Below are 25,349 nucleotides of genomic sequence, written 5' to 3' on the forward strand. Positions count from 1 at the left end.
ACCCACGTGTTCCTGCTGATGGAACTTGGGTCCCCCTCGCAGCGAGGGTGCAGCGAGTCGTCTGGCTGATGCAGAGCGGAGTGCACGTGCTGGGGTGCACGGTGTAACCATGTCCTGGATGTAGGAAGGGCCAGATCCATTCGCAGCATGGTACCAAGCACCAGGGTCTGGAAGTGGATTCTAGCAGTTACCGGAAGCCAGTGGAGGGAGCGGAGGAGCGGGTGGGAACATTCAGGAAGGTTGAAGACCAGACGAGCCGCTGCATTCTGGGTGAGAGAGGTCGGAGGGCACATGCAGGGAGACCAGCAGGAGGGAGCTGCAGTAGTCTAGTGAGGTGACGAGAGCCTGGACCAGAACCTGCGTGGCTCTCTGGGTCAGCTGGGGACGCGTCCTCCTGATGCTGGAGAGCGTGTATCTGCAGCAGCGATGTTTGCAGTGAAGGACAGGTTGTTATCTGGGTCACGCCCAGAGTCCTTGCAGTCTGAGTCGGGGAAACAACAGAGGGGCCGTGTACTTACAAGTTCTTTACATAGATTTGATTTAAAAGAAACAAGTTCAATCAAATAAATAATACACGGTCATTCAGATTGATCAGTGCTTCTGTTTCTTTGAGAGGTAACTGTCGGCTCCACGTATCCGTGCAGAGGCCTCTGTGCAGAGCAGAGCGATGCAACATGCTGATCCCAGACCAGCTGTGATGACGGCACGTCCTTCTTCCTCAGTACCCTCGACATGTCGGCCGCAGCCCGATACTCTCAGAATACAACGCCTGAAAAATAAAATACAAAAATACGATTGGATTGTTGACTGTTTAGAAGCAGCTTGTCATGTGCTAGGTAGCACACAGCAGAGGCTGACAACCAAGAATAGCTTCACCACTTTTGGAATTTAAATATATTGCAATATATAATAAAGTAAACATATGGATACAACAAGAATAAAAGCTGGTGTTTCAAAATGTCCCCTGAGTTGGCCTCTGATATGTCTTGGTAGCGCAGTGGATACAAGCAGCCTCGCCCATTTGACTTTGGGGACTTTAGGGATATTTAAAAAGCCAGCTGAAGAGGACCGCACGAAGTATCTACTCACTTCTCCAGCTATCACGGCCCCCTGGTCTGGGCTATGGGTCCTCTGTCCGTTTCCATTGGAACAGTGATTATGGCTGTGGTGTGTGTGTTGTGTGTGTGTGTGTGTGTGTGTGTGTGTGTGTGTGTGTGTGTGTGTGTGTGTGTGTGTGTGTGTGTGTGTGTGTGTGTGTGTGTGTGTGTGTGTGTGTGTGTGTGTGTGTGTGTGTGTGTGTGTGTGTGTGTGTGTGTGTGTGTGTGTGTGTGTTGTGTGTGTGTGTGTGTGTGTGTGTGTGTGTGTGTGTGTGGGTGGGTGTGTGTGTGTGTGTGTGTGTGTGTGTGTGTGTGTGTTGTGTGTGTGTGTGTGTGTGTGTGCTGTGTGTGTGCAGCCCAAAGAACCTTTTTTCAGAAAAAGACAAATAGAAACGGAGAGAAAAAAGTCAACAAGATAAAGTGTTACATGTCAGGGTGCGTGTGTATGTGTGTGTGCGTGTGCATATGTGTGTGCGTGTGTGCGTGTGTGTGTGTGTGTGTGGGGGGGAGGTCTCTCGGCAGCAGCTCTGCTCTCTCGTCTCTCCTCACTCTCAGACTCTCTGCGACTGAAGCTGCACACATGGCGACTCAGGTGAGCAGAAACATGAAGCAGCACGTACCTGGTTCACAGGTGGGAGAGGCGGGTCAGAGCTGGCCTGAGAGCTGATTGGTCTCTCAGCCACACCCTGTCCTCTCTCACCTGTCCGCTCATATGATCAAAGCAGGCTGCTTCATAAACACCCTCGTTGTGTTGGCTTCTTGTTTCATTGATTGTTTTTGTATTTATCGTAAATATTCATGTTTTTGTACCAAATGTATTTATTTACGCGTTATTATCCCTTATCTTCCCCCTGTATTTATTCTCTTAAATAACAATATTTCAGTATGATTTAACATTTGAATTCCTTACAGCGTCACTGTTTTGAAGTCGTGCGGTTGCACAGCGGGGCGTCGCCTGTGAAAGACAATGTTAAAAGAAAAGCTAAATGTTTGGGGAGGAAGTAATGCAGAATGTAAACATGAATACATGCATGCATGTCTTCACTAATTAATAGATCACTAAAGGGTTAACACCGTTACACAAGGCAGCGCTTGAATGTCCCACCCTCCCTGAACGCACCCCCAGGATGTTAATACAGACCATAATGTGGTTTTTAATTTGGATTGAACTGTTTAAGAAGATATTATGCCGCCTGCTGGGTTGTTGTTGTTGACGTGATAAATGCTCCATAGATCCTGAGGGAATGTGTTTCCTCTCGGTTGCTTTACTTTAGAGCAGGAGGGAAGCAGGTTCGCATTGAGACGCATGAAAAGTGCTGTAACTGTGCAGCACGGGGGAAACACAGGCTGTTGGAAGCTTTCGGAGCGTTTATAACTTCTGATTTCTGGGGCGTTTATAACTTCTGATTTCTGGACCGTTTATAACTTCTGATTTCTGGAGCGTTTATAACTTCTGATTTCTGGAGCGTTTATAACTTCTGATTTCTGGGGCGTTTATAACTTCTGATTTCTGGACCGTTTATAACTTCTGATTTCTGGAGCGTTTATAACTTCTGATTTCTGGGGCGTTTATAACTTCTGATTTCTGGGGCGTTTATAACTTCTGATTTCTGGAGCGTTTATAACTTCTGATTTCTGGAGCGTTTATAACTTCTGATTTCTGGGGCGTTTATAACTTCTGATTTCTGGGGCGTTATAACTTCTGATTTCTGGAGCGTTTATAACTTCTGATTTCTGGAGCGTTTATAACAGATTTCTGGAGCGTTTATAACTGATTTCTGGAGCGTTTATAACAGATTTCTGGAGCATTTATAACTGATTTCTGGAGCGTTTATAACTTCTGATTTCTGGAGCGTTTATAACTTCTGATTTCTGGAGCGTTTATAACTTCTGATTTCTGGGGCGTTTATAACTTCTGATTTCTGGAGCGTTTATAACTTCTGATTTCCGGAGCGTTTATAACTTCTGATTTCCGGAGCGTTTATAACTTCTGATTTCTGGAGCGTTTATAACTTCTGATTTCTGGAGTGTTTATAACTTCTAATTTCTGGAGCGTTTATAACTTCTGATTTCTGGAGCGTTTATAACTTCTGATTTCTGGAGCGTTTATAACTGATTTCTGGAGCGTTTATAACTTCTGATTTCTGGAGCGTTTATAACTTCTGATTTCTGGAGCGTTTATAACTGATTTCTGGAGCGTTTATAATTGATTTCTGGAGCGTTTATAACTTCTGATTTCTGGAGCGTTTATAACTTCTGTTTTCTGGAGCGTTTATAACTTCTGATTTCTGGAGCGTTTATAACTTCTGATTTCTGGGGCGTTTATAACAGATTTCTGGAGCATTTATAACTGATTTCTGGAGCGTTTATAACAGATTTCTGGAGCGTTTATAACTTCTGATTTCTGGAGCGTTTATAACTTCTGATTTCTGGGGCGTTTATAACTTCTGATTTCTGGGGCGTTTATAACTTCTGATTTCTGGAGCGTTTATAACTTCTGATTTCTGGAGCGTTTATAACTTCTGATTTCTGGGGCGTTTATAACTTCTGATTTCTGGGGCGTTTATAACTTGTGATTTCTGGAGCGTTTATAACTTGTGATTTCTGGAGCGTTTATAACTTCTGATTTCTGGGGCGTTTATAACTTCTGATTTCTGGAGCGTTTATAACTTCTGATTTCTGCAGCGTTTATAACTTCTGATTTCTGGGGCGTTTATAACTTCTGATTTCTGGAGCGTTTATAACAGATTTCTGGAGCGTTTATAACTGATTTCTGGAGCATTTATAACAGATTTCTGGAGCATTTATAACTGATTTCTGGAGCGTTTATAACTTCTGATTTCTGGGGCGTTTATAACAGATTTCTGGAGCATTTATAACTGATTTCTGGAGCGTTTATAACAGATTTCTGGAGCGTTTATAACTTCTGATTTCTGGAGCGTTTATAACTTCTGATTTCTGGGGCGTTTATAACTTCTGATTTCTGGGGCGTTTATAACTTCTGATTTCTGGAGCGTTTATAACTTCTGATTTCTGGAGCGTTTATAACTTCTGATTTCTGGGGCGTTTATAACTTCTGATTTCTGGGGCGTTTATAACTTGTGATTTCTGGAGCGTTTATAACTTGTGATTTCTGGAGCGTTTATAACTTCTGATTTCTGGGGCGTTTATAACTTCTGATTTCTGGAGCGTTTATAACTTCTGATTTCTGCAGCGTTTATAACTTCTGATTTCTGGGGCGTTTATAACTTCTGATTTCTGGAGCGTTTATAACTTCTGATTTCTGGAGTGTTTATAACTTCTGATTTCTGGAGCGTTTATAACTTCTGATTTCTGGAGCGTTTATAACTTCTGATTTCTGGAGTGTTTATAACTTCTAATTTCTGGAGCGTTTATAACTTCTGATTTCTGGAGCGTTTATAACTTCTGATTTCCGGAGCGTTTATAACTTCTGATTTCTGGAGCGTTTATAACTTATGGCGTTTATAACTGATTTCTGGAGCGTTTATAACTTCTGATTTCTGGAGCGTTTATAACTTCTGATTTCTGGAGCGTTTATAACTGATTTCTGGAGCGTTTATAATTGATTTCTGGAGCGTTTATAACTTCTGATTTCCGGAGCGTTTATAACTTCTGATTTCCGGAGCGTTTATAACTTCTGATTTCTGCAGTGTTTATAACTTCTGATTTCTGGAGTGATTATAACTTCTGATTTCTGGAGCGTTTATAACTTCTGATTTCTGGAGTGTTTATAACTTCTGATTTCTGGAGTGTTTATAACTGATTTCTGGAGCGTTTATAACTTCTGATTTCTGGAGCGTTTATAACAGATTTCTGGAGCGTTTATAACTTCTGATTTCTGGAGTGTTTATAACTGATTTCTGGAGCGTTTATAACTGATTTCTGGAGCGTTTATAACTTCTGATTTCTGGAGCGTTTATAACTGATTTCTGGAGGGTTTATCACTTCTGATTTCTGGAGTGTTTATAACAGATTTCTGGAGCGTTTATAACTTCTGATTTCTGGAGCGTTTATAACAGATTTCTGGAGCGTTTATAACTTCTGATTTCTGGAGCGTTTATAACTTCTGATTTCTGGAGCGTTTATAACTGATTTCTGGAGTGTTTATAACTTCTGATTTCTGGAGCGTTTATAACAGATTTCTGGAGCGTTTATAACTTCTGATTTCTGGAGCGTTTATAACTGATTTCTGGAGTGTTTATAACTGATTTCTGGAGCGTTTATAACTGATTTCTGGAGCGTTTATAACTGATTTCTGGAGCGTTTATAACTGATTTCTGGAGCGTTTATAACTTCTGATTTCTGGAGCGTTTATAACTTCTGATTTCTGGAGTGTTTATAACAGATTTCTGGAGTGTTTATAACAGATTTCTGGAGCGTTTATAACAGATTTCTGGAGCGTTTATAACTGATTTCTGGAGCGTTTATAACTGATTTCTGGAGTGTTTATAACAGATTTCTGGAGTGTTTATTTTCTTGGGTTGGACAAACCTTATGGTGGTGTTTGGGAGATTTCTTTCTGGGTTTTTTGAAGTTTTTATAAAAGTTTTTACTGCAAATTTTCATTGGATTTCTTTTGTAAATTATAGATTTTTTCTTGGATTTTCTGGAAGATTTCTTCAGGTTTTCTGCGGCTTTTTGGGACGTTATCTGCAGATTTACTGAAGTGCATTCTCTCTGGGTTTTCTTTAGATTATTTAAAGATTTATTGAAGGTTTTCTGGAGGTTTCTGGAGGTTTCTCTGCAGCCGCGCCCTGTTTCTCAACAGATCGTCCCCAGAGCTCTGACCTCACTCGGCTGTGTTAACCCTTTAAAGTTGGTCTGAGCGCTGGAGGCTGCAGGAACAGCTGCTGAGGGCCCCTCACTCACCGGGGGCCACATTCCTCTGTCAGCCCTCTCAACAGGAACGCCCTGATATGTCAAACTCTGAGAGGACATCTGGGACCTGAGTGGGAGGAAGTGGAGCTCTAACAAACAGATCTGGGGCCAGACGTCGGGGAAACAGAGTTCACATTTCTGCACGATGACACATCTTTAGAAACAAAGCAGAGGGCGGGACGTGTCTCTCTGAAACCGGAGAATACCAGGCCGGCTTCACAGGAAACAGAGCTAAAGGGAACAAGGACTCTCTCTAGTCCGGGTTCCATCAGAGTCAGCCGGAGCATTGAGGGTCTGGTCCTCCGAGGGTCTGACCCTCTGAGGGTCTAAGGGTCCGGTCCTCTGAGGGTCCGGCCCTCCGAGGGTCTGGTCCTCCGAGGGTCTGATCCTCCGAGGGTCTGATCCTCCGAGGGTCTGGTCCTCCGAGGGTCTGATCCTCCGAGGGTCTGATCCTCTGAGGGTCTGGTCCTCTGAGGGTCTGATCCTCCGAGGGTCTGATCCTCTGAGGGTCTGATCCTCCGAGGGTCTGATCCTCCGAGGGTCTGATCCTCTGAGGGTCTGATCCTCCGAGGGTCTGATCCTCCGAGGGTCTGATCCTCCGAGGGTCTGATCCTCCGAGGGTCTGATCCTCTGAGGGTCTGGTCCTCTGAGGGTCTGATCCTCCGAGGGTCTGATCCTCTAAGGGTCCGGTCCTCTGAGGGTCCGGCCCTCCGAGGGTCTGATCCTCTGAGGGTCCGGTCCTCTGAGGGTCTGATCCTCTGAGGGTCTGATCCTCCGAGGGTCTGAGGGTCTGATCCTCTGAGGGTCTGATCCTCCGAGGGTCCGAGGGTCTGATCCTCCGAGGGTCTGATCCTCCGAGGGTCTGAGGGTCCGGCCCTCTGAGGGTCTGGTCCTCCGATCCTCCGAGGGTCTGAGGGTACGGTCCTCTGAGGGTCTGATCCTCCCAGGGTCCGATCCTCTGAGGGTCTAAGGGTCCGGTCCTCTGAGGGTCTAAGGGTCCGGTCCTCTGAGGGTCTGATCCTCCCAGGGGCCGGTGGTGAATTCCAAATCTGTTTAGAAATACTTTAAATATCCTCCTTGTTTGTTACGTTGTCGAAGGGGAGCATCGTCCTCACCTCAGCTGGTGATCATCCCTCAACATGCTCTCCTGGTTCTGATTGGCTGAGAGAGAAACTAGATCCTGAGTCACACCTTAAAAACTAAATAATTGTGTATCAGAGCGGACCTTTGTCTCAGTCTTACCATAGCGAGTAAGATTGTTGTTGTTGACTGATTGTTGATGTGTGTGTTGTTGTCAGTACTCAGACTTGGAGCTGGCCATCAACTCGTTGGTGACAGAGTTCCATAAAGCTGCCGCCGACCAGCCGACCATGAACACAACCCAGTTCCAGACCATGATCTCCACACAGCTGCCGAGCTGCGCCAAGGTACCGCACACTGACGCTGTTCTTCTTCTGTGGTCCCCCCCCCCCGTATAGGGCTACGCACACTGACGCTGTTCTTCTTCTGTGGTCCCCCCCCCCCGTATAGGGCTACGCACACTGACGCTGTTCTTCTTCTGTGGTCCCCCCCCCGTATAGCGCTACGCACACTGACGCTGTTCTTCTTCTGTGGTCCCCCCCCCGTATAGCGCTACGCACACTGACGCTGTTCTTCTGTGGTGTCCCCCCCGTATAGCGCTACGCACACTGACGCTGTTCTTCTTCTGTGGTCCCCCCCCCGTATAGCGCTACGCACACTGACGCTGTTCTTCTGTGGTGTCCCCCCCGTATAGGGCTACGCACACTGAAGCTGTTCTTCTTCTGTGGTCCGTCCCCCCCGTATAGCGCTACGCACACTGAAGCTGTTCTTCTTCTGTGGTGCCCCCCCCCGTATAGCGCTACGCACACTGAAGCTGTTCTTCTTCTGTGGTGTCCCCCCCCCCCGTATAGCGCTACGCACACTGAAGCTGTTCTTCTTCTGTGGTGTCCCCCCCGTATAGGGCTACGCACACTGAAGCTGTTCTTCTTCTGTGGTGTCCCCCCCGTATAGGGCTACGCACACTGAAGCTGTTCTTCTTCTGTGGTGTCCCCCCCGTATAGGGCTACGCACACTGAAGCTGTTCTTCTTCTGTGGTGTCCCCCCCGTATAGCGCTACGCACACTGAAGCTGTTCTTCTTCTGTGGTGTCCCCCCCGTATAGGGCTACGCACACTGAAGCTGTTCTTCTTCTGTGGTGTCCCCCCCGTATAGGGCTACGCACACTGAAGCTGTTCTTCTTCTGTGGTGTCCCCCCCGTATAGCGCTACGCACACTGAAGCTGTTCTTCTTCTGTGGTGCCCCCCCCCGTATAGCGCTACGCACACTGAAGCTGTTCTTCTTCTGTGGTGTCCCCCCCGTATAGGGCTACGCACACTGAAGCTGTTCTTCTTCTGTGGTGTCCCCCCCGTATAGGGCTACGCACACTGAAGCTGTTCTTCTTCTGTGGTGCCCCCCCCCCCGTATAGCGCTACGCACACTGAAGCTGTTCTTCTTCTGTGGTGTCCCCCCCGTATAGGGCTACGCACACTGAAGCTGTTCTTCTTCTGTGGTGTCCCCCCCGTATAGGGCTACGCACACTGAAGCTGTTCTTCTTCTGTGGTGTCCCCCCCGTATAGGGCTACGCACACTGAAGCTGTTCTTCTTCTGTGGTGTCCCCCCCGTATAGCGCTACGCACACTGAAGCTGTTCTTCTTCTGTGGTGTCCCCCCCGTATAGGGCTACGCACACTGAAGCTGTTCTTCTTCTGTGGTGCCCCCCCCCGTATAGGGCTACCTGTTATTAGTTAAATGTTAAAATGTCAGCCTATTGTCCTCACTCAATCTGCTGCTGTAATCATGTGCATCTCCCCGAGACACATACAGGAGTTCTGCCTCTGACCCCATGTGTCCCTGCGTCCTGCAGCAGGTGGAGACGGAGGACGGGCTGGTCCAGGTCCTGGATCAGATGGGGGTGCAGGCCGGGGGCAACATCTCCTTCCAGAACTTCTGGACTCTGATCAACAAACAGGCCTCGGACCTGTTCCAGTCCTCGGAGAAAAACAAGTCCTACACCTGTACCTGCCTGCTGCAGTGAGACACCTGGGACATCTGGGACATCTGGGACACCTGAGAGACACCTGAGACATCTGGGACACCTGAGACACCTGAGACACACCTGAGACATCTGGGACACCTGAGACATCTGGGACACCTGAGACACATCTGGGACACCTGAGAGACACCTGAGACATCTGGGACTCCTGAGAGACACTTGTGACACATCTGGGACACCTGAGACACACAAGACACACCTGAGACACACGAGACATACCTGAGACACCTGAGACATACCTGAGACACCTGAGACATACCTGAGACACACGAGACATACCTGAGACACACGAGACACACCTGAGACACACGAGACATACCTGAGACACACGAGACACACCTGAGACACCTGAGACATACCTGAGACACACGAGACATACCTGAGACACCTGAGACATACCTGAGACACACGAGACACACCTGAGACACACGAGACACACCTGAGACCTCTCTCTGTCCCCCAGGGACACCCTGCAGCTCAGTATTCGTGTCTTCTCTAAAATGATATGAATAAAGTTTGGATGAAACAAAGAGTGGATTATTGATGTGTGAGGAAATGAAGAGTGAGAGAGAGCCGAGACGGTGGAGACATGGAGACATGTCCCTTTGATTCACGGGTCGGGTCGTCGTGACCTCGTGGTCCTCAACCCGTCCGTTCCGGCGGCTGGGAGACGTTCTGGAGCTGTTAGGAAAGCATCCTTCTGAGGCTGTTAGGAGGGAAGGAGGCTAGGAGACGTCGGTGCGTCCTCAGCTTGATAACTGACTGAGGTTGGATTAAAGTGAGTGTTGTGTTCTTCTGTAACTCACTCAATGTGTGCAGGACATGCAGACAGCGCCCTCTGGTGGTCATACAGTATATAGGTAGGAACTGCATCTCTCCTCTCACCTGTCTCTCCTCTCACCTGTCCTCTCACCTGTCTGTCCTCTCACCTGTCCTCTCACCTGTCTCTCCTTTCACCTGTCTCTCCTCTCACCTGTCTCTCCTCTCACCTGTCTCTCCTCTCACCTGTCTCTCCTTTCACTTGTCTCTCCTCTCACCTGTCTCTCCTCTCACCTGTCTCTCCTTTCACTTGTCTCTCCTCTCACCTGTCTCTCCTCTCACCTGTCTCTCCTTTCACTTGTCTCTCCTCTCACCTGTCTCTCCTTTCACCTGTCTCTCCTCTCACCTGTCTCTCCTTTCACTTGTCTCTCCTCTCACCTGTCTCTCCTCTCACCTGTCTCTCCTCTCACCTGTCTCTCCTCTCACCTGTCTCTCCCCTCCTCTCACCTGTCTCTCCTCTCACCTGTCTCTCCTCTCACCTGTCTCTCCCCTCCTCTCACTTGTCTCTCCTCTCACCTGTCTCTCCTCTCACCTGTCTCTCCCCTCCTCTCACCTGTCTCTCCTCTCACCTGTCTCTACTCTCACCTGTCTCTCCTCTCACCTGTCTCTCCTCTCACCTGTCTGTCCTCTCACCTGTCCTCTCACCTGTCTCTCCTTTCACCTGTCTCTCCTCTCACCTGTCTCTCCTTTCACTTGTCTCTCCTCTCACCTGTCTCTCCTCTCCTTTCACCTGTCTCTCCTCTCACCTGTCTCTCCTCTCACCTGTCTCTCCTCTCACCTGTCTCTCCTCTCACCTGTCTCTCCCCTCCTCTCACCTGTCTCTCCCTCCTCTCACCTGTCTCTACTCTCACCTGTGTCTCCTCTCACCTGTGTCTCCTCTCACCTGTCTCTCCTCTCACCTGTCTCTCCTCTCACCTGTCTCTACTCTCACCTGTGTCTCCTCTCACCTGTCTCTCCTCTCACCTGTCTCTCCTCTCACCTGTCTCTCCTCTCACCTGTCTCTCACCTGTCTCTCCTCTCACCTGTCTCTCCTTTCACCTGTCTCTCCTCTCACCTGTCTCTCCTCTCACCTGTCTCTACTCTCACCTGTGTCTCCTCTCACCTGTCTCTCCTCTCACCTGTCTCTCACCTGTCTCTCACCTGTCTCTATTCTCACCTGTCTCTATTCCACCTGTCTCTCCTCTCACCTGTCTCTCCTCTCACCTGTCTCTCCTCTCACCTGTCTCTCCTCTCACCTGTCTCTCCTTTCACCTGTCTCTCCTTTCACCTGTCTCTCCTCTCACCTGTCTCTCCTTTCACCTGTCTCTCCTCTCACCTGTCTCTCCTCTCACCTGTCTCTCCTTTCACCTGTCTCTCCTCTCACCTGTCTCTCCTCTCACCTGTCTCTCCTTTCACCTGTCTCTCCTCTCACCTGTCTCTCCTCTCACCTGTCTCTCCTCTCACCTGTCTGTCCTCTCACCTGTCTCTCCTCTCACCTGTCTCTATTCTCACCTGTCTCTCCTCTCACCTGTCTCTCCTCTCACCTGTCTCTCCTCTCACCTCTCTCTCCTCTCACCTGTCTCTCCTCTCACCTGTCTCTCCTCTCACCTGACTCTCCTCTCACCTGTCTCTATTCTCACCTGTCTCTCCTTTCACCTGACTCTCCTCTCACCTGTCTCTCCTCTCACCTGTCTCTCCTCTCACCTGTCTCTCGTCTTCAGTGCTGTGTGTTTCCGATCTGCACAGAAAAATACTTTTCATTATTTGTCTGTACACAGACCCACCTGACCCACAGACCCACCTGAACACAGACCCACCTGAACACAGACCCACCTGACCCACAGACCCACCTGACCCACAGACCCACCTGACCCACAGACCCACCTGCACACAGACCCACCTGACCCACACAGACCCACCTGACCCACACAGACCCACCTGACCCACACAGACCCACCTGACCCACACAGACCCACCTGACCCACACAGACCCACCTGACCCACACAGACCCACCTGACCCACACAGACCCACCTGACCCACACAGACCCACCTGCACACAGACCCACCTGACCCACACAGACCCACCTGACCCACACAGACCCACCTGACCCACACAGACCCACCTGACCCACACAGACCCACCTGACCCACACAGACCCACCTGCACACAGACCCACCTGACCCACCTGCACACATACCCACCTGACCCACCTGTACACAGACCCACCTGCACACAGACCCACCTGCACACAGACCCACCTGCACACAGACCCACCTGACCCACCTGTACACAGACCCACCTGCACACAGACCCACCTGCACACAGACCCACCTGCACACAGACCCACCTGCACACAGACCCACCTGACCCACACAGACCCACCTGCACACAGACCCACCTGTACACAGACCCACCTGCACACAGACCCACCTGACCCACACAGACCCACCTGCACACAGACCCACCTGACCCACCTGTACACAGACCCACCTGTGTACAGACCCACCTGTGTACAGACCCACCTGTATACAGACTCACCTGTGTACAGACCCACCTGTGTACAGACTCACCTGTGTACAGTACAGACTCACCTGAGTACAGACTCACCTGTGTACAGTACAGACTCACCTGTGTACAGACTCACCTGAGTACAGACTCACCTGTGTACAGACCCACCTGTGTACAGACTCACCTGTGTACAGTACAGACTCACCTGAGTACAGACTCACCTGTGTACAGTACAGACTCACCTGAGTACAGACCCACCTGTGTACAGACTCACCTGTGTACAGACTCACCTGTGTACAGACCCACCTGTGTACAGTACAGACTCACCTGTGTACAGACTCACCTGTGTACAGACCCACCTGTGTACAGACCCACCTGTGTACAGTACAGACTCACCTGTGTACAGACTCACCTGTGTACAGACTGTAAGGAAATATTTGTATGTATTCATGTTAGCAAACTATGAATAAGCTTAAAATGGGAAATGATTTGTGTAGAAAACTGTGAGCTGGATTTGGGGCCTGTCATGGAAAAGCTAAGACATTGAGCTGTCTGAGTGGAAAAGTACAGTACGGTGTTAAAGTCCGACTGCTGAGGAGCCTCAGTGGAAAGATACGCGGGTCAACCAGATTAAGAACAGAGGCATCCTGTTATGTCTGATAAGCCACAAGGTTGCAGAACTCATTGTTCTCACACTAAATCTCCCACCAAGCAGGCGCAACAGTTCACAAGGGCAGTCTCGTGAGGTAAACCAGATAAGGAAGTGAGTGAAAGCAAATAAGGAAGTAAACAAAAGCGCGCCGAAGGCTAACCTAAGAGTTGCTAGGGTAAGCAACGGCAGATTACACCACAAGAGAGCAGCAAAGGTGAGGGTTTGACTTACAGTCAAGATAATGAAGCTGAGCTACTGTGATTGGGGAAACTTAAGAAGTGAGGTCTCTGGAATGTGGGGGGGGGGGGGTGTGTGTGTGTGTGTGTGTGTGTGTGGAGGCTGAGTAAGCTCCACCCCTTCCTGTATCTGTTGGTATGAAAGCCTATTCAGCTTTTTGTTCTCTCTCTCTCTCTCTTCTCGCGCCGCTCGGACCGGAAGGTCGTGGCGGCCCGTGAACAGGGGCCAGGAGTAGGCCTGCTCCTGACATTACGCATATGATATGGCTTTGTATGGTACTGTATTGATTGTATTGCATTGTTATATTACCATTAAAGTAGATTATTGTTAAACGGTTAATTGTATGCTCTGGATTCCTTCCTGTATGATAACCAGCTTGTTAGGGACGCGCAGAGATTTGGAATGCGGACTAGTAATCCCTACAAATCTCTAACAAGACTCACCTGAGTACAGACTCACCTGTGTACAGACTCACCTGAGTACAGACTCACCTGTGTACAGTACAGACTCACCTGAGTACAGACTCACCTGTGTACAGTACAGACTCACCTGTGTACAGACTCACCTGTGTACAGTACAGACTCACCTGTGTACAGACTCACCTGAGTACAGACTCACCTGTGTACAGTACAGACTCACCTGAGTACAGACTCACCTGTGTACAGTACAGACTCACCTGTGTACAGACTCACCTGAGTACAGACTCACCTGTGTACAGTACAGACTCACCTGAGTACAGACTCACCTGTGTACAGTACAGACTCACCTGTGTACAGTACAGACTCACCTGTGTACAGTACAGACTCACCTGTGTACAGTACAGACTCACCTGTGTACAGACTCACCTGTGTACAGACTCACCTGAGTACAGACTCACCTGTGTACAGTACAGACTCACCTGTGTACAGACTCACCTGTGTACAGACTCACCTGTGTACAGACCCACCTGTGTACAGACTCACCTGTGTACAGTACAGACTCACCTGAGTACAGACTCACCTGTGTACAGTACAGACTCACCTGTGTACAGACTCACCTGAGTACAGACTCACCTGTGTACAGACCCACCTGTGTACAGACTCACCTGTGTACAGTACAGACTCACCTGAGTACAGACTCACCTGTGTACAGTACAGACTCACCTGAGTACAGACCCACCTGTGTACAGTACAGACCCACCTGTGTACAGACTCACCTGTGTACAGACTCACCTGTGTACAGACCCACCTGTGTACAGTACAGACTCACCTGTGTACAGACTCACCTGTGTACAGACCCACCTGTGTACAGACCCACCTGTGTACAGTACAGACTCACCTGTGTACAGACTCACCTGTGTACAGACTGTAAGGAAATATTTGTATGTATTCATGTTAGCAAACTATGAATAAGCTTAAAATGGGAAATGATTTGTGTAGAAAACTGTGAGCTGGATTTGGGGCCTGTCATGGAAAAGCTAAGACATTGAGCTGTCTGAGTGGAAAAGTACAGTACGGTGTTAAAGTCCGACTGCTGAGGAGCCTCAGTGGAAAGATACGCGGGTCAACCAGATTAAGAACAGAGGCATCCTGTTATGTCTGATAAGCCACAAGGTTGCAGAACTCATTGTTCTCACACTAAATCTCCCACCAAGCAGGCGCAACAGTTCACAAGGGCAGTCTCGTGAGGTAAACCAGATAAGGAAGTGAGTGAAAGCAAATAAGGAAGTAAACAAAAGCGCGCCGAAGGCTAACCTAAGAGTTGCTAGGGTAAGCAACGGCAGATTACACCACAAGAGAGCAGCAAAGGTGAGGGTTTGACTTACAGTCAAGATAATGAAGCTGAGCTACTGTGATTGGGGAAACTTAAGAAGTGAGGTCTCTGGAATGTGGGGGGGGGGGGGTGTGTGTGTGTGTGTGTGTGTGTGTGTGTGTGTGTGTGTGTGTGTGTGTGTGTGTGTGTGTGTGTGTGTGTGTGTGTGTGTGTGTGTGTGTGTGGAGGCTGAGTAAGCTCCACCCCTTCCTGTATCTGTTGGTATGAAAGCCTATTCAGCTTTTTGTTCTCTCTCTCTCTCTCTTCTCGCGCCGCTCGGACCGGAAGGTCGTGGCGGCCCGTGAACAGGGGCCAGGAGTAGGCCTGCTCCTGACATTACGCATATGATATGGCTTTGTATGGTACTGTATTGATTGTATTGCATTGTTATATTACCATTAAAGTAGATTATTGTTAAACGGTTAATTGTATGCTCTGGATTCCTTCCTGTATGATAACCAGCTTGTTAGGGACGCGCAGAGATTTGGAATGCGGACTAGTAATCCCTACAAATCTCTAACAAGACTCACCTGAGTACAGACTCACCTGTGTACAGACTCACCTGAGTACAGACTCACCTGTGTACAGTACAGACTCACCTGTGTACAGACTCACCTGAGTACAGACTCACCTGTGTACAGTACAGACTCACCTGAGTACAGACTCACCTGTGTACAGTACAGACTCACCTGTGTACAGACTCACCTGAGTACAGTACAGACTCACCTGAGTACAGACTCACCTGTGTACAGTACAGACTCACCTGAGTACAGACTCACCTGTGTACAGTACAGACTCACCTGTGTACAGACTCACCTGAGTACAGACTCACCTGTGTACAGTACAGACTCACCTGAGTACAGACTCACCTGTGTACAGTACAGACTCACCTGTGTACAGTACAGACTCACCTGTGTACAGTACAGACTCACCTGTGTACAGTACAGACTCACCTGTGTACAGACTCACCTGTGTACAGACTCACCTGAGTACAGACTCACCTGTGTACAGTACAGACTCACCTGTGTACAGACTCACCTGTGTACAGACTCACCTGTGTACAGTACAGACTCACCTGTGTACAGACTCACCTGTGAACAGACTCACCTGTGTACAGACTCACCTGTGAACAGACTCACCTGTGTACAGACTCACCTGTGTACAGTACAGACTCACCTGTGTACAGTACAGACTCACCTGTGTACAGTACAGACTCACCTGTGTACAGACTCACCTGTGTACAGTACAGACTCACCTGCGCCGCGCTGCGACCTCCTCCTGCGACCTCCTCCTGCGACCTCCTCCTGCGCCCTCCTCCTGCGCCCTCCTCCTGCGCCCTCCTCCTGCGCCCTCCTCCTGCGACCTCCTCCTGCGACCTCACACACCAGGCGCGTTTCAAAACGTTGCGGAGGCGGAGCGTCGTGTGTGCAGCCTCGCAGTTCTTCTTCTTCTCTTTAATGGCGAATCGCTTCCACTTGGAGCATATATCGCCACCTACTGTTGAGTTATTAAATGTTCATATTAAATCCTTATCCTCAAACCAGTGCTTTTGAGGAACTGGAAGATCAGCTTGTTTGCTTCATTTCTTCATTTACTTTCGTATATTGACTTGAAGTCCATGTCCTTGATGTTGAGTTGTTCCAGGGCAGTTTTCAGCACGAGTCTTTGCCTTGTATATTCCGGGCAGCTAAAAGATACACGATGTATTGCCTCTGGCTGTTGGCGACCATCACGATTGCCATTTGGATGTTTTCCAATCAGATGCAGTGATGAGTTTAACCCAGAGTGTCCCGATGTTATCCTGCTGCTCTGTTCTCTTCTATACTCCCCGAGTGCTTCCTGGTCCCACTTCCCTTTGTCTCTGCTATACATGTCTTTGATGTCAGCCTCGCAGTTGTTGTTGATTTTGGAATATTTCCTGGACATGTGTACTTCTACAAGTAGTAGGCTACGTAGTTAAATGGTTTATGTTTGTGTCTGTTTACATCGTGTTTGTTGTTGTTATTTCCTATGTTGTTGTGTTGTAGACTACAGACACAGTTAGTAATCATTGTAATATTCCAGTTCTAAACGACATGAATCAAAGATGTGCTGCTGTATTTTAGTGGTAAAAATATGCATTCATCATCAGAATTATTCTATATATATATATAATGTACAGTGCCTGTAAACCGGAGGAGAACGCTGGCATGTATTCTCCTACTTGAAAGACTACGAGGGGGAGCCGGTTTGGGTGCACCCCCTCAACCATGATCACCACCTCGTGGCTGAGCTGAGGCTGGACCGCCAACGACATCACCAATATGTTCGGATGAGTGCAGAGCAGACCCTGCTGTCCCTCCTGGGCCCTGAACTGACTGCTATCCCTCCTGGGCCCTGAACTGACTGCTGTCCCTCCTGGGCCCCGAACTGACTGCTGTCCCTCCTGGGCCCCGAACTGACTGCTGTCCCTCCTGGGCCCCGAACTGACTGCTGTCCCTCCTGGGCCCCGAACTGACTGCTGTCCCTCCTGGGCCCCGAACTGACTGCTGTCCCTCCTGGGCCCCGAACTGACTGCTGTCCCTCCTGGGCCCCGAACTGACTGCTGTCCCTCCTGGGCCCCGAACTGACGGCTGTCCCTCCTGGGCCCCGAACTGACTGCTGTCCCTCCTGGGCCCCGAACTGACTGCTGTCCCTCCTGGGCCCCGAACTGACTGCTGTCCCTCCTGGGCCCCGAACTGACTGCTGTCCCTCCTGGGCCCCGAACTGACTGCTGTCCCTCCTGGGCCCCGAACTGACTGCTGTCCCTCCTGGGCCCCGAACTGACTGCTGTCCCTCCTGGGCCCCGAACTGACTGCTGTCCCTCCTGGGCCCCGAACTGACTGCTGTCCCTCCTGGGCCCCGAACTGACTGCTGTCCCTCCTGGGCCCCGAACTGACTGCTGTCCCTCCTGGGCCCCGAACTGACTGCTGTCCCTCCTGGGCCCCGAACTGACTGCTGTCCCTCCTGGGCCCCGAACTGACTGCTGTCCCTCCTGGGCCCCGAACTGACGGCTGTCCCTCCTGGGCCCCGAACTGACTGCTGTCCCTCCTGGGCCCCGAACTGACTGCTGTCCCTCCTGGGCCCCGAACTGACTGCTGTCCCTCCTGGGCCCCGAACTGACTGCTGTCCCTCCTGGGCCCCGAACTGACTGCTGTCCCTCCTGGGCCCCGAACTGACTGCTGTCCCTCCTGGGCCCCGAACTGACTGCTGTCCCTCCTGGGCCCCGAACTGACTGCTGTCCCTCCTGGGCCCCGAACTGACGGCTGTCCCTCCTGGGCCCCGAACTGACTGCTGTCCCTCCTGGGCCCCGAACTGACTGCTGGCCCTCCTGGGCCCCGAACTGACTGCTGTCCCTCCTGGGCCCCGAACTGACTGCTGTCCCTCCTGGGCCCCGAACTGACTGCTGTCCCTCCTGGGCCCCGAACTGACGGCTGTCCCTCCTGGGCCCCGAACTGACTGCTGTCCCTCCTGGGCCCCGAACTGACGGCTGTCCCTCCTGGGCCCCGAACTGACGGCTGTCCCTCCTGGGCCCCGAACTGACGGCTGTCCCTCCTGGGCCCCGAACTGACGGCTGTCCCTCCTGGGCCCCGAACTGACTGCTGTCCCTCCTGGGCCCCGAACTGACTGCTGTCCCTCCTGGGCCCCGAACTGACTGCTGTCCCTCCTGGGCCCCGAACTGACTGCTGTCCCTCCTGGGCCCCGAACTGACGGCTGTCCCTCCTGGGCCCCGAACTGACGGCTGTCCCTCCTGGGCCCCGAACTGACTGCTGTCCCTCCTGGGCCCCGAACTGACTGCTGTCCCTCCTGGGCCCCGAACTGACTGCTGTCCCTCCTGGGCCCCGAACTGACGGCTGTCCCTCCTGGGCCCCGAACTGACTGCTGTCCCTCCTGGGCCCCGAACTGACTGCTGTCCCTCCTGGGCCCTGAACTGACCAGACAATCCACACATTTCAGAGCTGCCATAGAACCCAAGCAGAGACTGGCTGTTGCACTGAGGGAAGATGCCCATTTCACAGACAATACATCACTGACCACAGATTTAATAAACGTTTTATTTTTAATAATTTCACCCCAAACAACACTTTAAACAGAAACATCAAATATAAACAATCAACACAAAAAAAGTAACTATTTACAGTACAAAACAATGAACTCAAACTATTGTTCGTAACAAGACTCCTGCCAAGCTGAGCTACTGCTGGAGGACAGCACGTCTGATGGCCCTGTAGGTGTTGATTGGGCGCGTGGGGGTCGGGGGACACTTGGCCAAAAGGCTACTGGCCTGGAGGTGTGAATGGATGTTGAGTGGCGGGGGGATGGTCAATGGGCTGGTGTTGGGTGTCTCTTTCCAAGTTGTGGAAGGTGTTTAAAATACAGATGTTTGCCTGATGTTCTCAGTCTTTGCAACATGGGCACAAGACTGAGAGCAAAGTAGTATGACTCCTCCTTCTGAGTCTGGCATGTGTGGTGCAGTCGGAGGTTCCTGCAGTAGAGATATCAGCTGCTCTCCCAGGTCTGTGCTCTGTGGCCTCCTCCTTGTGTCCCGTGTGGAACGCTGCTGGTGTGGAAATGGGATCCCTGGGGCTAGAGGGCCTTTGCCTCTCTGCAGAGGTGGTGGGTACCAGAGGTTGTGGGTACCAGAGGTTGTGGGTACCAGAGGTTGTGGGTACCAGAGTCTGTGGGTACCAGAGGTGGTGGGTACCAGAGGTTGTGGGTACCAGAGGCTGTGGGTACCAGAGGTGGTGGGTACCAGAGGCGGTGGGTACCAGAGGTGGTGGGGCTGTAGGTGGTGGGTACCAGAGGTGGTGGGTACCAGAGGCGGTGGGTACCAGAGGTGGTGGGGCTGTAGGTCGTGGGTACCAGAGGTGGTGGGTACCAGAGGTGGTGGGTACCAGAGGTGGTGGGGCTGTAGGTCGTGGGTACCAGAGGCGGTGGGTACCAGAGGTGGTGGGTACCAGAGGTGGTGGGTACCAGAGGTGGTGGGGCTGGAGGTGGTGGGTACCAGAGGTGGTGGGGCTGGAGACCCACATGCTGTCCTGGCATGTCCCTCTGTGTCCAATGACAGGGGTGTAGATGCTCTCTCCATGTCTTCTACAGGGGAAGGATTGCTCAAGCTGCTTTTTGAACTATATGAAAAGAAACAACATGAAAACAATTAAAACCTTTTTTCTGGGGATTAATTTATGCAATAGGAACATATTTATGTCATTTAAAATAAAGTCTTTCATACCCTTTGCAATACATCATCACAAATTACAAAATTATATAAATTAAAATATGTGCATACATACCTCCTTTGCTGGCAAAAGGAAGGACATTAGGTCTGTATACTTCCAGCCCTTTTGCGTGCCGCCTGCAGATCCACTTGGGAGAGATTTCGTCCTGTTTTGAACAAAAGCATCCCGGAGTGACTTCCATCGTGCCTTGCAGATGTCGACTGAAACAAAGAATAGATTCAGATTAAAACATGATTTCACATATTTCAGATACTTGGCTTCCAGGGACTCATTGGTCAGCCGAGCATTCAGCTAGCGCCTAGGATGCGCTACTGCGTATGTAATACCATTTATAATAAATGTTTTGTCTGACAAATGACTGCCAAATTATTCTTGTCTGTCCTCACAATTTATCTGACTATAAATGCAAGGTTTTCCTCCACAGCATTCTGTATTTAAACATTACTGAGAGTATTCTGGGTAGTTGTTATAACACATGAATAAAAACAAATCAGAATACACAAATATAATATCATTATAAAGAGTTAAACACAACTGTATTGATCCCTATAGTTAAAAAACCAATATTTATAAAAATACAAAATAATATAATATTATAATCTTGATATAGGAAATAAGATCTTACTTTATTGTGAAATGCAAGTTTACTGAACAGTTTTGTAACGACTTTCACCAGATGTTAAACTACTGAATGGCTCTGTACCTACAGTATTAATTAACTTTAAAACATTAATATGTAGTTGTTACCTTCCACTCCACAAACTGCAGCGACTAAAAACCAGGCCTTGTCCTTTCTGATGTTGTCCTTGTTTGGTTACATCGTATAACATGGTGTGTTTCTCCACTTCCATGACGAACACCTCGTCGTCCATTGTGCGCATCGTAGTGGAGGTGTTGTGATGAAGGAGGGGGGTCTGCTAAATTAGTATGCGGGATGGGCCTGGCCCGGATGCTCACCTTTCCACTTCCTGCGAGGGGGGGGCTGCCTGCTGACCTTACCTTAGCGCTGCGCCGAGCCGCTTCTGGGACGCGTCTGAGCCGTAACGCCGCGCGTGTGGTGGAACAGCACCCATTGACTAGCGTGGCCGCGATCCTTACGACCGGCGCGGCCGTAACATTACGGCTGCGCCGCAGCCTTAGCGCTCCTGGTGCGTTTAGGGGGTCAGCCTGCCCCCCGCTCATCCTTTGTGTCACCAGGATGTGTTTTCGACATGCAGCTGAAACAGTGAAGACCATCATCTGAGTGTTCTCCACCTTTCTATCCGTCTCCAAAGAACTAAACAGATTACATGTGCTCAATTCACCAGTCGACTCAAAGAAGGCTAATGTAGGCTAAAGAAGGTAGGCTAAAGAGGGCTAAAGAAGGCTAATTTAGACTAAAGAAGGCTAATGTAGGCTAAAGAAGGCTAATGAAAGCTAAAGAAGGCTAATTTAGACTAAAGAAGGCTAATGTAGGCTACAGAAGGCTAATGTAGGCTAAAGAAGGCTAATGTAAGCTAGGCTAAAGAAGGCTAATGTAGGCTAAAGAAGGCTAATGTAGGCTAAAAAAGGCTAAAGAAGGCTAATGTAAGCTAGGCTAAAGAAGGCTAATGTAGGCTAAAGAGGGCTAAAGAAGGCTAATTTAGACTAAAGAAGGCTAGGCTAAAGAAGACTAATGTAGGCTAAAGAAGGCTAAAGAAGGCTAATGTAAGCTAGGCTAAAGAAGGTTAATTTAGACTAAAGAAGGCTAATGTAAGCTAGGCTAAAGAAGGCTAATGTAGGCTAAAGAGGGCTAAAGAAAGCTAAAGAAGGCTAATTTAGACTAAAGAAGGCTAATGTAGGCTAAAGAAGACTAAAGAAGGCTAATGTAAGCTAGGCTAAAGAAGGCTAATGTAGGCTAAAGAGGGCTAAAGAAGGCTAATGTAAGCTAGGCTAAAGAAGGCTAATGTAGGCTAAAGAGGGCTAAAGAAAGCTAAAGAAGGCTAATTTAGACTAAAGAAGGCTAATGTAAGCTAGGCTAAAGAAGGCTAATGTAGGCTAAAGAGGGCTAAAGAAAGCTAAAGAAGGCTAATTTAGACTAAAGAAGGCTAGGCTATAGAAGGCTAATGTAGGCTAAAGAAGGCTAATGTAGGCTAAAGAAGGCTAATGTAGGCTAAAGAAGGTAGGCTAAAGAGGGCTAAAGAAGGCTAATTTAGACTAAAGAAGGCTAATGTAGGCTAAAGAAGGCTAATGAAAGCTAAAGAAGGCTAATTTAGACTAAAGAAGGCTAATGTAGGCTACAGAAGGCTAATGTAGGCTAAAGAAGGCTAATGTAAGCTAGGCTAAAGAAGGCTAATGTAGGCTAAAGAAGGCTAATGTAGGCTAAAAAAGGCTAAAGAAGGCTAATGTAAGCTAGGCTAAAGAAGGCTAATGTAGGCTAAAGAGGGCTAAAGAAGGCTAATTTAGACTAAAGAAGGCTAGGCTAAAGAAGACTAATGTAGGCTAAAGAAGGCTAAAGAAGGCTAATGTAAGCTAGGCTAAAGAAGGTTAATTTAGACTAAAGAAGGCTAATGTAAGCTAGGCTAAAGAAGGCTAATGTAGGCTAAAGAGGGCTAAAGAAAGCTAAAGAAGGCTAATTTAGACTAAAGAAGGCTAATGTAGGCTAAAGAAGACTAAAGAAGGCTAATGTAAGCTAGGCTAAAGAAGGCTAATGTAGGCTAAAGAGGGCTAAAGAAGGCTAATGTAAGCTAGGCTAAAGAAGGCTAATGTAGGCTAAAGAGGGCTAAAGAAAGCTAAAGAAGGCTAATTTAGACTAAAGAAGGCTAATGTAAGCTAGGCTAAAGAAGGCTAATGTAGGCTAAAGAGGGCTAAAGAAAGCTAAAGAAGGCTAATTTAGACTAAAGAAGGCTAGGCTATAGAAGGCTAATGTAGGCTAAAGAAGGCTAATGTAGGCTAAAGAAGGCTAATGTAAGCTAGGCTAAAGAAGGCTAATGTAGGCTAAAGAAGGCTAAAGAAAGCTAAAGAAGGCTAATTTAGACTAAAGAAGGCTAGGCTAAAGAAGACTAATGTAGGCTAAAGAAGGCTAAAGAAGGCTAATGTAAGCTAGGCTAAAGAAGGCTAATGTAGGCTAAAGAGGGCTAAAGAAAGCTAAAGAAGGCTAATGTAGGCTAAAGAAGGCTAATGTAGGCTAAAGAAGGCTAATGTAGGCTAAAGAAGGCTAATGTAAGCTAGGCTAATGTAGGCTAAAGAAGGTAGGCTAAAGAGGGCTAAAGAAGGCTAAAGAAGGCTAATTTAGACTAAAGAAGGCTAATGTAGGCTAAAGAAGGCTAATGTAGGCTAAAGAAGGCTAATGTAAGCTAGGCTAAAGAAGGCTAATGTAGGCTAAAGAGGGCTAAAGAAGGCTAATGTAAGCTAGGCTAAAGAAGGCTAATGTAGGCTAAAGAGGGCTAAAGAAAGCTAAAGAAGGCTAATGTAGGCTACAGAAGGCTAATGAAGGCTAATGTAAGCTAGGCTAAAGAAGGCTAATGTAGGCTAAAGAAGGCTAATGTAGGCTAAAAAAGGCTAAAGAAGGCTAATGTAAGCTAGGCTAAAGAAGGCTAATGTAGGCTAAAGAGGGCTAAAGAAGGCTAATTTAGACTAAAGAAGGCTAGGCTATAGAAGGCTAATGTAGGCTAAAGAAGGCTAATGTAGGCTAAAGAAGGCTAATGTAAGCTAGGCTAAAGAAGGCTAATGTAGGCTAAAGAGGGCTAAAGAAAGCTAAAGAAGGCTAATTTAGACTAAAGAAGGCTAGGCTAAAGAAGACTAATGTAGGCTAAAGAAGGCTAATGTAAGCTAGGCTAAAGAAGGTTAATTTAGACTAAAGAAGGCTAAAGAAGGCTAATGTAAGCTAGGCTAAAGAAGGCTAATGTAGGCTAAAGAGGGCTAAAGAAAGCTAAAGAAGGCTAATTTAGGCTAATGTAGGCTAAAGAAGGCTAATGTAGGCTAAAGAAGACTAAAGAAGGCTAATGTAAGCTAGGCTAAAGAAGGCTAATGTAGGCTAAAGAGGGCTAAAGAAGGCTAATGTAAGCTAGGCTAAAGAAGGCTAATGTAGGCTAAAGAGGGCTAAAGAAAGCTAATTTAGACTAAAGAAGGCTAATGTAGGCTACAGAAGGCTAATGTAGGCTAAAGAAGGCTAATGTAAGCTAGGCTAAAGAAGGCTAATGTAGGCTAAAGAAGGCTAATGTAGGCTAAAAAAGGCTAATGTAAGCTAGGCTAAAGAAGGCTAATGTAGGCTAAAGAGGGCTAAAGAAAGCTAAAGAAGGCTAATTTAGACTAAAGAAGGCTAGGCTATAGAAGGCTAATGTAGGCTAAAGAAGGCTAATGTAGGCTAAAGAGGGCTAAAGAAAGCTAAAGAAGGCTAATTTAGACTAAAGAAGGCTAGGCTAAAGAAGACTAATGTAGGCTAAAGAAGGCTAATGTAAGCTAGGCTAAAGAAGGTTAATTTAGACTAAAGAAGGCTAGACTAAAGAAGGCTAATGTAGGCTAAAGAAGGCTAAATAAGGCTAATGTAGGCTAAAGAAGGCTAAAGAAGGCTAATGTTGGCTAAAGAAGGCTAATGTAGGCTAAAGAAGGCTAATGTAGGCTAAAGCCAACCTGATCTCACCAGAATGCGTGACTCCACCACGACTCCTTAACACTGCATTGCGTGGTGGACTCACAAACTTTGTTACATGTACGTGTCTGCACCACGCAAACAACCCCAATGTAAAGTGAAGGCTAATGTAAGCTAGGCTAAAGAAGGCTAATGTAGGCTAAAGAGGGCTAAAGAAAGCTAAAGAAGGCTAATTTAGACTAAAGAAGGCTAGGCTAAAGAAGGCTAATGTAGGCTAAAGAAGGCTAAAGAAGGCTAATGTAAGCTAGGCTAAAGAAGGTTAATTTAGACTAAAGAAGGCTAGACTAAAGAAGGCTAATGTAGGCTAAAGAACGCTAAAGAAGGCTAAAGAAGGCTAATGTAGGCTAAAGAAGGCTAATGTAGGCTAAAGAAGGCTAAAGTAGGCTA

General features: G+C 48.4%; 1 protein-coding gene across 1 annotated transcript; it reads left to right on the top strand.

The window, feature by feature from the left end:
* The first annotated feature begins 1,579 nt into the window (after positions 1-1,579).
* Positions 1,580-9,654, top strand: LOC117444247 (protein S100-A14-like). The gene is made up of 3 exons (XM_034079904.2): positions 1,580-1,689; positions 7,295-7,423; positions 8,918-9,654. The coding sequence occupies exons 1-3, from the start codon at positions 1,678-1,680 to the stop codon at positions 9,086-9,088; spliced, it is 312 nt and encodes a 103-aa protein (XP_033935795.1). The 5' UTR covers positions 1,580-1,677; the 3' UTR covers positions 9,089-9,654.
* Positions 9,655-25,349: the final 15,695 nt, after the last annotated feature.

Source organism: Pseudochaenichthys georgianus, unplaced genomic scaffold (assembly GCF_902827115.2).
Source record: "Pseudochaenichthys georgianus unplaced genomic scaffold, fPseGeo1.2 scaffold_764_arrow_ctg1, whole genome shotgun sequence".
Classification (NCBI taxonomy): domain Eukaryota; kingdom Metazoa; phylum Chordata; class Actinopteri; order Perciformes; family Channichthyidae; genus Pseudochaenichthys; species Pseudochaenichthys georgianus.